Source organism: Aegilops tauschii, chromosome 5 (genome assembly GCF_002575655.3).
Source record: "Aegilops tauschii subsp. strangulata cultivar AL8/78 chromosome 5, Aet v6.0, whole genome shotgun sequence".
Lineage (NCBI taxonomy): Eukaryota > Viridiplantae > Streptophyta > Magnoliopsida > Poales > Poaceae > Aegilops > Aegilops tauschii.
In genome coordinates this window covers 242,024,252-242,039,832 of record NC_053039.3, presented here as the reverse complement: position 1 = coordinate 242,039,832, position 15,581 = coordinate 242,024,252, and the positions used below count along the sequence as shown (strand labels likewise).

The 15,581-nt window shown below is 44.8% G+C and overlaps 1 protein-coding gene across 1 annotated transcript; it reads right to left on the bottom strand.

Annotated features, from left to right (window-relative positions):
* Positions 1-14: 14 nt before the first annotated feature.
* Positions 15-4,050, bottom strand: LOC109774112 (cytochrome c-type biogenesis ccda-like chloroplastic protein 1). Its single transcript, XM_020332829.4, has 12 exons — positions 3,808-4,050; positions 3,633-3,713; positions 3,474-3,529; positions 3,000-3,127; positions 2,807-2,892; positions 2,682-2,713; positions 2,295-2,456; positions 1,961-2,033; positions 1,753-1,853; positions 1,358-1,450; positions 1,147-1,193; positions 15-351 (listed from the first exon to the last, which is right to left on the bottom strand). The coding sequence occupies exons 1-12, from the start codon at positions 3,905-3,907 to the stop codon at positions 276-278; spliced, it is 1,035 nt and encodes a 344-aa protein (XP_020188418.3). The 5' UTR covers positions 3,908-4,050; the 3' UTR covers positions 15-275.
* Positions 4,051-15,581: the final 11,531 nt, after the last annotated feature.

Sequence of the window (15,581 nt, the reverse complement as noted above, 5' to 3'; positions counted from 1 at the left end):
TCATACATAGTAGATGGGCATGTAGATATTTACTTATTGTGTTGTTTTCTTTTGGGTCCCTGAAGGGAATGGGGTCAAACCTCAAACTTTTCTGTGGACTGCTGAGATCAAGATGTTTAAGTTACCGTAAACAGATTCGCATTCCTATAAACTGATGCTACTTCCTTGCCATTTATGTTTAGCTACTTTACATCGCAAGACATATGTTGGCATGTGCAACAATGGTGATCCTTGTCTAGCAGCTCTTGTTCAGCAATGGCCTACAACTCTACAGTTCACATCACCATTGATGTCGCAGGGAACAGCTTGTCCAGTAGGGTATAAACACCTCCACCCAATAGAAATGCACCACTGCCAAGCAAATGTTAGTGCAATGCATTTCTACAAATAGAAAATACAATTTAAAAGGAATTCTTGGTATTTTTCTGAGGATATTTTCCTCGATGATAGGATCTTGGTTAGAACCTCCGTGAGGAATAGGAACGGCACCATTTTTGGTATAAGTTTAGAACAGTACTTTGGAAAAAGCAGTATTCTAGAGCAGAATAAAAGGGTAGGTTTGACGTATTATCTTTGCCAAAAAGAAAGACAAAAGGTGTAACTGTGAGTCCTGAGCTGAGATAGTGAAATTGTATAAAACAAAATATGCTTGATATCTTTAAAATAAAGGTAGATTAAATGTTCGCCTGCAAAGAAAAAGGACTAGCGATTTCTTACATAGGGTAATTATCGTGTGTTGTTACTGGGCAATCAATATACAGTGTACATAGATAGTTAATGTAAATGCTTTAAATGTTCACCTCCAAAGAAAAAGGGGTAGCTATTTCTTACATATGTCAGTTATCATGTGTTGGTAATTGGCAATCAATATATAGTGTACATAAGTATTTAATTACATAGCTAGTCCAGGAATGGATTTAGTTAGTAATTTAGCATTGTGAAGTATATCCGCTGTATTTGTACAAGGAATTGGACACATATGGTTAGATTTGACAATTTTATGCACAAAATTAAGTTCACCAATATGAGAGTTGATTTTAGAATCTTGACCAAAAAGTACATGATGCGAGTTGATGTAGAGTTAAATATTCACTCAACAGAAAAGAAAAACAAGACAGTAACAACTAAAAACTAAGAAGTAGATACCTGATGGGGTTTATCCATGTGGAATATCTTCTGAATGACAGCAAACTCTGTAGAAGGCAATTAACTAATCAGCCATCATAACTCAAAAGTAGAAAAAACATGTGTGGTTGATCTATTAGAATGATGATGTTCATGAAGTCCAAGAGCAACTCGAAGTTTCAGTTTTTGCTGGTACTATCTTATCTGTACTTAATAATTTCTATATGTATACCTGCAATGCTCCAGCAAAAGAGGCTGCAATGAGAAGAGGTGCAACATAGCCAGTTGTATATGTCAACAACAAACTTCCCCCAACAATTGGATCCTGACAGGAGAACGTTGAAGTTGTAGTGACCAGACTTCATCATCATTTAAGAGAAGGAATAAGCTGGAGGAAGCCGATACTACATGTTCACTACATGTCAACATATTAACCAAGCATATTAAAGTACGGTAACACAGATTGGAAAGCGAAGAGTTTAAACAAATGTGAATCACATGGCGAATTACTAACTTTACTAATTAAACTATTAAAGTCTATCACAAAAATTAAAATAGTTCTGCAATTGAGCTTTAAGCTACGTAACAAAGTACTGAGGCAACTTATATATCCTGTTATATGCATACTCTTGAAGTGGCAACATATCCCAGAAGGGTAGCAAGAACAGGTGTACTGCAAGGTGATGCTGCTAAAGCAAATGTAAGGCCAGCAAGATATGCTTGTACACCTGACAACCAAATACAGTTAGGAAAAAGCAAGATATTACTGACTGATTAAAAGAAATATAATGACATATATAGGGAAGAAATAAAAAATAGTGTCAAGAAGCATCACTGGAAGGCAAGTTAGCTGCAGCAGCTCGAGGATCATAATCGCTGAAAAATGAGGGAAGTTGTAGCTCAACTACCTGTCGGATACAACATAATCAGAAAAGAAAATGGATTAGGGTAGTGTGCTTATACCTAATATTATTACAGAAGCAATAACAGAAACTTAAATTTCAACGAAAGGAATTACCACTGTGAGTATGTTTTTACAATTATTTAAGGAAAAAAGAAACCACAATGAAATCAACTCCTGATCGATTTGGCTTTAAGACTGCATGGTAGAAAGATAAATTGATTAACATGCCCCAGTTTATGAATTTTCCTTTTGGTCTGTGATTTACCTCAAGTAGGTTCAGTCCCATGACGATTCCTAACCCAGAAGCAGCCACTGGGAGTCCTTGTCCTACTTGCCCATAAGCCTTTCCAGCAAAAGAAGCAGCAACACCAAGGATGGCTAAGGTTGTTGCCAGTCCTAATGAGAAAGCAACTGAATTTCCAACAATCTACTAGATAGAACAAAAACAACTCAATTTGTATCAGGTATGACACAGACTATCAATGAGCCAAACTAATCATGTAAGCGTCTTAGTACAGATTAGATGTTGCACATACATATTCTGACAGATAACGATATTGCACATACATATTCTGACAGATAACCATCATCAATTTCTTTTGGTTCTTTTATGGCACGCAAAACCTGAATATGCTTAGTTGTCTTAAATTACCTCAGCTCGATCTTTTCCAGAGCCAAAAGCACCTGGAAGATTTTAAAAGATGTGATATATCAATGTCATTAGTGCTAACCAATTCTGGGTCAAAGAGATCATTTCAGAATAGCCACTATACTTGCCTATATATCCTAGAGTCAATGGCAGAACACTGAGTGTACAGGGAGACAAACTAGTTACAAGTCCAGCACCAAAAATTACTGCCAAGCTGGAGAATAGAGGAAAAGGTCAGAAAGAAAAGAGGTATGGATAGGGAGCAGAAAATTAGAGGATGCTGTGTCTACAGCACATTAACTGCAGAGAAAGAAAGCTGACCTAGTGAAACTGAGAGCAGACAACTGATCCAGAACAGCCTCATTAGCTTGCTGCCCAGCTGAAAATAATAAACCTCCAAACCAATCTCCGATGCTTAAGTCAGCCAAGAGAAGTCCGGATGATCCTAGCTGAACAACAAGAAAAGGTTTGGGGGGATCACTCCATGTAGATAAAGATTTTACCTTCTAGGTTTGCCAAGGGATGCAACAAGCAAGAAACAAGAAACACAGATATAGCCTAGATAGTTTGGAAGCACTTTGCAATAGCGTACAGACTGATTTTGATGCATGGTGTGCTGATTACGGCTTATGAAATTGGCTACGTGTTACACTACTAATCCAAATATCTTTGAAGATATTGATAGTCAAAGTTTGATTTTAGCTAATGCCTAAAACTAACAGCTTCTATAGAACAAGGAGGCATCCAGGAACGATAAGAACAAAACAGATTTGAAGGCCCTCCATGTTGTCTCACCAGAGAATCCCCGAGGTCGGCAGCATTCGCAGCCCCAGCAGCAACCAGACTCCCCACTGAACGCAGAAACAGCAGTATTCTCAGAGCCATTTCATCGAAAACGTTGCCAGCAAGAGATATGAAAAAGAAGTACACAAAAGGTAAGCTTCGAGTTAGTACCGGCCACAGATGACAGCACGATCGGGCGCGGGCGGAGGAGCGACCGCCTCACCTCGGCCCCCGGCCTGGCTCCACGAGTCTCTGCGAATGTTTTTCTCACGGGATTATTTATACGTAAAAACAGCAGATTGGGTGCTAATGGAAGCACGAACACGCGGTTAGCGCGGAGACACACCTGTAGCAGGTGAGGAGGATGGGGTGGAGTTAGCAGCTCGCGCTGGGAGGTGCGGGCGGCGGGAGACCACAGGGCGGGTGCTCATGGCGACGGAGAGCATGGCGGGAGGGCGGAGGTTATCGAGCAGAGGAGAGTGGAGAAGAAGTGTTTTTCGGCTGCGTCGTGCTGAAGCCTGAAAATGGTAGTTGTAACGAAGACAAAAAGTGAGCGTGTGGACAAGAGAAGAGATAGAGCGTGTTGCGTTGCGTGTCTGGTTCACGCCGGTGAAAAAACATTTCTGACAAATACGCATATCATTGCATTGATAGAAAGAACAACAAAATAAAAAAGATACAACATCCTACATACACAAACCGATGTAGGAAACATGACATAAGCAAAAGACAATGTTGCTCAACCCCAAACACAACTACTCCCTCCATTCCTAAATATAAGACGTTTTAGCGGTTCAAATTGAACTGTCAAAACGTTTTATATTTAGAAACATATAGAGTACAAAGTTATTCTGAAATTAACATGTTAACACCCTTGGCACCGGCCTTAGCCCAGGATAAAGCCCCATCCTTGATGGTTTGCACGAGCGAGATAAAGGGTTGTGTGTTGTTGAAAATGCAACTGTTTTGATGCCTTCAAATGAGCCATGTCGTTAGCAGAATGATATAAGTAATGTCCTTTTGAATGGTAGCGGATGTAGCGGACGTCATGGATGCCCATTACTGTAGAAAATCATCGTCGTCTGAGGGCAAAGTAGCAGGGATTTTGTACCAGGAGAGGATGTCACATCAGACCTGCCTCGGGAATGGGCAATGGAGAAGAAAGTGTTGCATGGTCTCGACAACTTGATCACAGAAAATACACACTTTGTTGTGTGGGAGGATCGGCTTCACACTCTGCCTCCTGGATCGATCAGAAGCTGCGAGGACCTTCAAATCGAGTTAAGGGCAAATTTCCGAGGTACTTACGTCCAACATGCCGATGCCAGCGACCTGTGTATCATGAAGCAGGGGAAGAACGAGTCAGTATGTAACTATTGGACCCGACGAGATCGTGGACTGCAAGGACGCATAGGCCATTACCGCGTTCAAGCACGGCTCCGATGACGAGTTCCTCGCCCTAGATGAAGCCCAGGACATTGTCGTAGCCAGGTCAGCTATCTACCAGCAGCAGCTTCGCCGCTATCAAGCCCGCGACGTACGAGGTTGGGCATTCAATGTCGAAAATCTCGTTTTACGTCGGTTTTAGGACAAGAAGGGGAAGGACAAATTGTCGCCACCACGGGATGGTCCTTACATCATTGACAAAGTGCTCTCTGGTGGAGCATATCGGATCCGACACGCGGAGAAGGGCTTCCTCGAGCCCTGTCCCTGGAACATTGCCCTGCTATGTCACTTTTACGCGTAGCTCCTTTCATTTATCTTAGTTCAGATTATTGTTTAGCTTGATCCAGACATTATTGTGTGAATTAATGAAGTTTGATTACCCCCAAGTCAGGGTATCTTATATGCTTTTATGCCTTTATTTAATTTGATCGTGCTCGATAATTCGCCCGGTCCGGTTTGCCTGGTTGTTTGATTTTGTCCCTCCATGCCAGACTTGAGGGATGTTACAGCCTTTATTTGAATTTGCGGCAAACTGGCCTAATCGATTTTCTTGTTTAGTCATTTTGTCCTTTTTTCTGCCATGATTTTTGACTTGTATATTTGGCCAAGCAGGTTGCCTTGCTTCATCGCGTGTCCTTAGTTCCGCTATATCGGCTATGTTGGCAACGCAAGCGCTGCTTTGTTGCAGCCTCAGTTCGCTTGTTGGTTGTCGAGGGGGTTAAAGTCGAAAGCTAGTCCGCACAATACATGAAGTCGGGTGCAGAAAATTTTAAGGCACGAGGAAAGCACAAAAATAAGTATTTTTAAGGGCAACTAGTTTTGGCACCCAAAGTACTTAGCATAGTTGAGGCTGAAAGTTTTTACATACTTCCTCGACATACTAAGTAGAATTTGGTAACTTACTCTAAAAAACTCCAAGGTGCAGTCCTGCTCGGTGAGCGTGGCGAACTCCATCACCGCGTAAAAGAAGGTATCCGGCAGAACATCGTCCCCGTCTGGCCCCTTCGGGTTGGCCATCGCAAGGTTGAGGTTGGGGTAGTGGGCCTTGACCGTTGCCCAAGCCTGTCGAGCTCCTTTCCAAGTTGTGGATGATTTCCACTTTGCGGTCCGCCGAGCTGACTCCTGAAGACGAACGGCGAGGTAGAAGAAGTTATCAGGAACAGCTACTTGAAGCCATAACGTCGCGCAGACGGCCTTCGTAGCAGGCCGAGCAAGCTCATGTAGCTCGTTGATCCACTTCATCCGGTCTCCCGGGATATAGGACGGGTGATGTTCTGAAATTGTTCTTGGAAGGCTTAGTCTCGCCCATGTTCAGTATCATGCTCTCCTTGAAAGAACTGATGGGCATGGACCGCATTATGGGGGAGATCGGAGAAGAACTCTGATTTACACCAAAGTTGGGTTAGCTCAGCGTAACCTTGCCGGCTACGATCCCTCCTCGGCATTCTGCACGTGCAACTTGGCCTCCTTCCTATCCTTTTCGACCTTCTTCGGGTCCTTGGCCAAGGTGCTCTTCTCAACCTGGAGCTTATCATGTTTGTTCTTGGCGTTGGTTGAGGTCTTTCTGGAGGAGGGTGGCCGCGTCCCGGGCTACCCGATTCGCCTCTTGCTCTTGCGCAAGTTGCGAGGTCGTCTTATGGGTTTCCTCCCAGGCTACCTGGGCCTGCTGCTGGCTGGCTATGAGTTGGGCTTTCGGCTGGGCTACCCGTTGTTCGGTTATTTCAGAAAAAGGTGTTCAACAAAGTTTATACCGGCAAGGTTATGGGCAGAATATCAAAGGGTACAGAAGACATACCAGCGGGGTTTCCGACATTCTGCTCAAGGTTTTGCACCTTGAGCTCGGATTCCGCCAACCTTTTCTTCAGGGTCTCCATCTCTCCAGAGAGGCGCTCGTTGTCCAAGGCGGCTTTCTACACATAACAAGCATGGAAATGTTTAAGTTGGTTTTCACGGACCCAAGGAGATTCAAACCCGACGTCGCCTTTTCTAGCCAACATCAGTCTCAGGGCCTACTACATCAACATTTCTTATGAAAAAAATCTAGGTGCATGTAGGATCGAAAGTATGTCTAGAGGGGGGTGATTAGACTACTTGACCAAATAAAAATCTAGCCTTTTCCCAATTTTAAGTCTTGGCAGATTTTAGCAACTTAACACAAGTCAAGCAATCAACCTACACATGCAAATCTAAGAGTATAGCAGCAGAATGTAAATCATTTGCATATGAAGGTAAAGGGAGGAGTTTGGAGGGAGCAAACACAATGTAGACACGGAGATTTGTGGCGTGGTTCCGACAGGTGGTGCTATCGTACATCCACGTTGATGGAGACTTCAACCCACGAAGGGTAACGGTTGCGCGAGTCCACGGAGGGCTCCACGCACGAAGGGTCCATGAAGAAGCAACCTTGTCTATCCCACCATGGCCATCGCCCACGAATGACTTGCCTCACTAGGGTAGATCTTCACGAAGTAGGTGATCTCCTTGCCCGTACAAACTCCTTGGTTCAACTCCACAATCTTGACGGAGGCTCCCAAGTGACACCTAACCAATCTAGGAGACACCACTCTCCAAAAGGTAATAGATGGTGTGTTGATGATGAACTCCTTGTTCTTGTGCTTCAAATGATAGTCTCCCCAACACTCAACTCTCTCTCACAGATTTGAATTTGGTGGAAAGATGATTTGAGTGGAAAGCAACTTGGGGAAGGCTAGAGATCAAGATTCTTGTGGTTGGATTGGAATATCTTGGTCTCAACACATGAGTAGGTGGTTCTCTCTTAGAAAATGTATGCTGGAAGTGTAGGCACGTTCTGATGGCTCTCTCCATGAATGAAGAGTGGGTGGAGGGGTATTTATAGCCTCCACACAAAATCTAACCGTTACACACAATTTACCAAACTCGGTGGGACCGAATCATGAAACTCGGTCAGACCGATTTAGTTCAAACTGTGAACGTTAGGCTTTTCGGTGGGACCGACATGTCAACTCGGTGGGACCGATTTCATTAGGGTTTGGGCATAACGTAATCTCGGTGAGACCGATCAAATAAACTCGGTAAGACCGATTTCTGTAATAGGCAAACAGAGAGTTGGTCAGGCAAGCTCGGTGGGACCGAATCACTCATTTCGGTGAGATCGAAACGTTACGAAAGGGAAACAGAGAGTTTGCATTGCGAACTCGGTGGGACCAATCGCTCATCTCGGTTAGACCAAAATGTTACGAAGGGAAACAGAGAGTTTGCAATCCCATCTCAATGAGACCGAGGTCCCTGTCGGTGAGACCAAACTGACTAGGGTTTCTTGCAGTGGCTATGTCAAATGAACTCGGTGGCGCCAGATAGATCAAATCGGTGGGCCCGAGTTTGACTTTTGGTTTGGGACATATGTGGATATGAGAAAGTGGTTGAGGGCTTTGTTGGGGAACGTAGCAGAAATTCAAAATTTTCTACGCATCACCAAGATCAATCTATGGAGTAATCTAGCAACGAGGGGAAGGGGAGTGCATCTACATACCATTGTAGATCGCGATGCGGAAGCATTGCAAGAACGCGGATGAAGGAGTCGTACTCGTAGCGATTCAGATCGCGGTTGATTCCGATCTAAGCGCCGAACCACGGCGCCTCCGCGTTCAACACACGTGCAGCCCGGTGATGTCTCCCACGCCTTGATCCAGCAAGGAGAGAGGGAGAGGTTGGGGAAGACTCCGTCCAGCAGCAGCACAACGGCATGGTGGTGATGGAGGAGTGTGGCACTCCAGCAGGGCTTCGCCAAGCACTGCGAGAGACGAGGAGGGAGAGGGGTAGGGCTGCGCCAAGAGAGAGATGTTCTCATGTGTATGGCAGCCCCAAACCCCCACTATATATAGGGGAAGGGGGAGGGGCTGCGCCCCCATCTAGGGTTCCCCCCAAAGGGGTGCGGCCAGCCCTAGATGCATCTAGGGGGGCGGCCAAGGGGGGAGAGAGGGGGGCGCACCACTAGGTGGGCCTTAGGCCCATCTGAGCCTAGGGTTTCCCCCTTCCCCCCTTCCCTGCGCCTTGGGCCCCTTGTGGGAGGCGCACCAGCCCACCTAGGGGCTGGTCCCTTCCCACACTTGGCCCACGCAGCCCTCTGGGGCCCGTGGCCCCACCTGGTGGACCCCCGGGACCCTCCCGGTGGTCCCGGTACGTTACCGATAGAGCACTGTGGTGGTTTTATTTTATAGAAATAATTGATCTCTCATGCTTCACTTATATTATTTTGAGAGTCTTTTAGAACAGCATGGTAATTTGCTTTGGTTAGAAAATTAGTCCTAATATGATAGGCATCCAAGATGGGTATAATAAAAACTTCCATATAAAGTGCATTGAATACTATGAGAAGTTTGATACTTGATGATTGCTTTGAGATATGAAGATGGTAATATTAGTGTCGTGCTAGTTGAGTAATTGTGGAATTGAGAAATACTTATGTTGAGGTTTGCAAGTCCCGTAGCATGCACGTATGGTAAACGTTGTGTGACAAATTTGAAGCATGAGGTGTTCTTGGATTGCTTTCCTTATGAGTGGCGGTCGGGGACGAGCGATGGTCTTTTCCTACCAATCTATCCCCCTAGGAGCATGCGTGTAGTGCTTGGTTTTGATGACTTGTAGATTTTTGCAATAAGTATGTGAGTTCATTATGACTAATGTTGAGTCCATGGATTATACGCACTCTCACCCTTCCATCATTGCTAGCCTCTTCGGTACCGTGCATTGCCCTTTCTCACCTCGAGAGTTGGTGCAAACTTCGCCGGTGCATCCAAACCCCGTGATATGATACGCTCTATCACACATAAGCCTCCTTATATCTTCCTCAAAATAGCCACCATACCTACCTATTATGGCATTTCCATAGCCATTCCGAGATATATTGCCATGCAACTTTCCACCGTTCCGTTTATTATGACACGCTTCATCATTGTCATATTGCCTTGCATGATCATGTAGTCGACATCGTATTTGTGGCAAGGCCACCATGCATAATTTTTCATACATGTCACTCTTGATTCATTGCCATCCCGGTACACCGCCGGAGGCAATCATATAGAGTTATATCTTGTTCTAGTATCGAGTTGTAATCTTTAAGTTGTAAATAAATAGAAGTGTGATGATCACAATTATTAGAGCATTGTCCTGTCTGAAAAAAAAGAGAAAGGCCAAATAAAAAAAAGGAAGGCCCAAAAAAAGATAGAAGGGACAATGCTACTATCCTTTTTCCACACTTGTGCTTCAAAGTTGCACCATGATCTTCATGATAGAGTCTCTTATTTGGTCACTTTCATAAACTAGTGGGAATTTTCATTATAGAACTTGGCTTGTATATTCCAACAATGGGCTTCCTCAAATGCCCTAGGTCTTCGTGAGCAAGCAAGTTGGATGCACACCCACTTAGTTTCTTTTGTTGAGCTTTCATACATTTATAGCTCTAGTGCATCCGTTGCATGGCAATCCCTACTCCTCGCATTGACATCAATTGATGGGCATCTCCATAGCCCGTTGATTAGCCGCGTCATAAATGTGAGACTTTTTGTCTTCTCCACACAACCCCCATCATCATATTATATTCCACCCATAGTGCTATGTCCATGGCTCACGCTCATGTATTGCATGGAAGTTGAAAAAGTTTGAGAATACTAAAGTATGAAACAATTGCTTGGCTTGTCATCGGGGTTGTGCATGATGAGAGCATTTTTGTGTGACGAAAATGAAGCATGGCCAAACTATATGATTTTGTAGGGATGAGCTTTCTTTGGCTATGTTATTTTGATAAGACATAATTGCTTGGTTAGTATGCTTGAAGTATTATTATTTTTATGTCAATATTAAACTTTTATCTTGAATCTTTCGGATCTAACCATTCATGCCACAATAAAGAGAATTACATTAAAATTATGCTAGGTAGCATTCCACATCAAAAATTATGTTTTTATCATTTACCTACTCGAGGACGAGCAGGAATTAAGCTTGGGGATGCTTGATACGTCTCCAACGTATCTATAATTTTTGATTGTTCCATGATATTATATTATCTATTTTGGATGTTTAATGGGCTTTAATATAGTTTTTATGTTATTTTTGGGACTAACCTATTAACCGAAGGCCCAGTGCAAATTGCTATTTTTTTTGCCTATTTCAGTGTTTCACAGAAAAGGAATATCAAACAGAATCCAAACGGAACGAAACCTTCGCGAGGATCTTTTTTGGAACAAATGCAATCCAGGAGACTTGGAGTGGAAGTCAAGCAAGCAACGAGGCGGCCACGAGGCAGGAGGGCGCGCCCAGGGAGTAGGCACGCCCCCACCCTCGTGGCCCCCTCGTAGCTCCACCGACCTACTTCTTTCGCCTATATATACTCTTATACCCTAAAAACATCTAGGAGAGCCACGAAACCACTTTTCCACCGCCACACCCTTCTGTACCTGTGAGATCCCATCTTGGGGCCTTTTCCGGCGATCGGTCGGAGGGGGATTCGATCACGGAGGGCTTCTACATCAACACCTTAGCCTCTCCGATGATGTGTGAGTAGTTTACCACAAACCTTCGGGTCCATAGTTATTAGCTAGATGGCTTCTTCTCTCTCTTTGGATCTCAATACAAAGTTCTCCTCGATGTTCTTGGAGATCTATTCGATGTAATTCTTTTTGTGGTGTGTTTGTTGAGACCCGATGAATTGTGGGTTTATGATCAAGATTATCTATGAACAATATTTGGTTCTTCTCTGAATTCTTATATGCATGATTTAATATCTTTGCAAGTCTCTTCGAATTATCAGTTTAGTTTGGCCTACTAGATTGATCTTTCTTGCAATGGGAGAAGTGCTTAGCTTTAGGTTCAATCTTGTGGTGCTCGATCCCAGTGACAGAAAGGGAACTGACACGTAACGTATTGTTGCCATCGAGGATAAAAAGGTGGGGTTTATATCATATTGCTTGAGTTTATCCCTCTACATCATGTCATCTTGCCTAATGCGTTACTATGTTCTTATGAACTTAATACTTTAGATGCATGCTGGATAGCGGTCGATGTGTGGAGTAATAGTAGTAGATGCAGAATCGTTTCGATCTACTTGTCACGGACGTGATGCCTATGTTTATGATCATGCCTAGATATTCTCATAATTATGCACTTTTCTATCAATTTTTCGGCAGTAATTTGTTCACCCACCGTAATACATGATATCATGAGAGAAGCCACTAGTGAAACCTATGCCCCCCGGGTCTACTTTTCATCATACAAGTTTCCAATCTACAATTCTAGTTTACTATTTATTTTGCAATCTTTACTTTTTCAATCTATACAACAAAAATACCAAAAATATTTATCTTATTATCTTTATCAGATCTCACTTTTGCAAGTGGCCGTGAAGGGATTGACAACCCCTTTATCGCGTTGGTTGCAAGGTTCTTGATTGTTTGTGCAGGTACTAGGCGACTTGTGTGTAGTCTCCTACTGGATTGATACCTTGGTTCTCAAAAACTGAGGGAAATACTTATGCTACTTTGCTGCATCACCCTTTCCTCTTCAAGGGAAAACCAACGCATGCTCAAGAGGTAGCATTAAGCAAGATGGTTTCATAGAAGTCCTGTTGCTCCTTGGTGTTGAACCTATAATCCACAGTAGTCCTTATCCTCACAGCATATGGATTAGTTTGTCTCCAAAGTCTGAGACATGCATCCTTCCTGATGTTCATGTCTTCTACCACTGGATGACTATCATCATGGTCAGGGATCTTGGGCTTGAGCTTCCTAAGCACTTGGGGCTTCAGCATCTTCTTCATCAATCTCAGGCACTGGGGCCTTGTTCTTTTCAGCAGTTGGAATATTCCTTGTGCTCCTCTTGGGTGCAGTCTTTGGAGCTGGAGCAGAAGCTTTGGGAGCTGTCTTGGGCTTAGAAGGGGCAGCCCCAGACTTGATGGCATCTCCCATCAACTTTTGAGTCTTTGATGCTGGTGCGGCATCTTCTTCCTCCTCTTCATCTTCAGCTGGATCTCTTATCATAGAGGATCTCCCAATGACTCTGGCAGTGGTCTTCTTGACCCTCTCTTTCCTCTTCTTGCCTTCCCCAGCCTCCTTTGGTTCAAGTGTGAACTCCATAGTTTCCTGAGTTGAGGATCTGGCCTTAGACATAGGATTTTTTTGCTGGAGTCTTCTTGTGAAGACCTGGCTTAGTTGCAGCAGCAGTAGGATATTCCTTCTTAAGCACCTTCTTCTTGGAGCTGACCTCTTCCTCAGCAGCAACATAATCCTCATCCTCTGAGTCAGAGTTTCTCTTCCTCCTTGTCCTTGTGGCTGCTTTGGGCAAGTTGCTTGGAGTACTCCTGCTGCCCTCATCATAGCTGCTAGAGGGACTAGTGCCCTCACTCAGGTTCACCTGCTCTTCTGACTTGTTCTAGCTATCACTCTGATCTCACATTCTGCCAAAGCAAACTGACGGCAGACCCTATGAATAGTTATAGATGAGATAGAGTAGATGAGCATCACAAAGTGTAGAGTTTTTGCAAAACAAATGAGTCAAAAACTTAGTTTTAGTTTTCCACAGAAAGCATTTCGGAGCTACCGATTTGTTAAACTTGGTGACACCTAAGCAACTTTTGGAGTCTAAACTAGCGAAATTGGTCAGACCGAGACACAGTTCGGTGACTCCGAGATTGCTAGGGTTTCACAGAGAGTTGAACTCGTTCACACCGATTTGCAACTTTCGGTCAGACCGAAAAGTGCAAGTGCAATGGCCTAGGTGAAAGATCGTGGATGTCGCCTAGAGGGGGGGGGGTGAATAGGCGCTTTAAAATAATTACGGTTTAGGCTTGAACAAATGCGGAATAAACCTAGCGGTTAATTTGACAAGCACAAAACCTACAACAACTAGGCTCACCTATGTGCACCAACAACTTATGCAAAGCAAGATAAACAACTAAGTGATAGCAAGATATATGACAAGAAACAATATGGCTATCACAAAGTAAAGTGCATAAGTAAAGGGTTCGGGTAAGAGATAACCGAGGCACGCGGAGACGACGATGTATCCCGAAGTTCACACCCTTGCGGATGCTAATCTTCGTTTGGAGCGGTGTGGAGGCACAATGCTCCCCAAGAAGCCACTAAGGCCACCGTAATCTCCTCACGCCCTCGCACAATGCAAGATGCCGTGATTCCACTAAGGGACCCTTGAGGGCGGTCACCGAACCCGTACAAATGGCAACCCTTGGGGGCGGTCACCGAACCCGTACACTTTGGCAACCCTTGGGGGCGGTCACCGAACCCGTACACTTTGGCAACCCTTGGGGGCGGTCACCGGAACCCGTCAAATTGCTCGGGGCGATCTCCACAACCTAATTGGAGACCCCGACGCTTGCCCGGAGCTTTACACCACAATGATTGAGCTCTGAACACCACCAACCGTCTAGGGCGCCCAAGCACCCAAGAGGAACAAGCTCAAGGGCACCAAGCACCCAAGAGTAATAAGCTTCTCAACTTGTAACTTCCACGTATCACCGTGGAGAACTCAAACCGATGCACCAAATGCAATGGCAAGGGCACACGGAGTGCCCAAGTCCTTCTCTCTCAAATCCCACCGAAGCAACTAATGCTAGGGAGGAAAAAGAGAGGAAGAACAAGAAGGAGAACACCAAGAACTCCAAGATCTAGATCCAAGGGGTTCCCCTCACATAGAGGAGAAAGTGATTGGTGGAAATGTGGATCTAGATCTCCTCTCTCTTTTCCCTCAAAAACTAGCAAGAATCCATGGAGGGATTGAGAGTTAGCAAGCTCGAAGAAGGTCAACAATGGGGGAAGAACACGAGCTCAAAGGATAAGGTTCGTTGGGGAAGAAGACCCCCTTTTATAGGAGGGGGCAAATCCAACCGTTACCCCCCAAAACAGCCCCGCAGAGGGCGGTACTACCGCATAAGGCAGCGGTACTACCGCTGAGAACAGCGGTACTACCGCTCCCCCGGGCGGTACTACCGTGGAGTTAGGAGGGCAGGAGAGATACGGACTCGAGCGGTACTGCCGCGGTGGTAGGGCGGCACTACCGCTCATGAGCGGCACTGCCGCTCTACTATCGCTGCGGAGTACCGCACAATCCGACACGAAAAATGACCCCTCGAGTCGACGCGGTAGGGGCCTGGTACCGCAGCGGTACTACTGCTGCGGAGCGGTACTGCCGCCTGTGACTCCTAAGCGGTACTACCTCTGGTTACCGCGGTACTACCGCTGGTTACCGCGGTACTACCGCTAGCGCCATCCTAAAGCCACTACCACGAAAACAAGTATACTCCACGGGAAACCAAAACTACCATAACTTCTGCAAATGAGCTCCGAATTGAGCAAACTCAAGCTTGTTGGAAACAGGACGACGAGTAGCATCAAAACAGCAGAAGAGGCAGGGGAGGTATGCCTAACAAATGGAGGAGTGAAACCTCCAACAGAGAAGAACGGACATAACCTTCACATCGAAAACATCATAGAAGATGCAAGTGAACTTCGTTTTCGATGAACTCGAGCTTGTCAACAAGATGACCAAAAGCTCCAAAACTCACAAACAGAAGCAAACAAGAACCAAGAAAGATGATGCAAGGATGCAATGGTTTGAGCTCTCTACGAATGATACGATCAAGCTACTCATCGAGAGCCCCCCTTGATAGTACGACAATCGATCCTA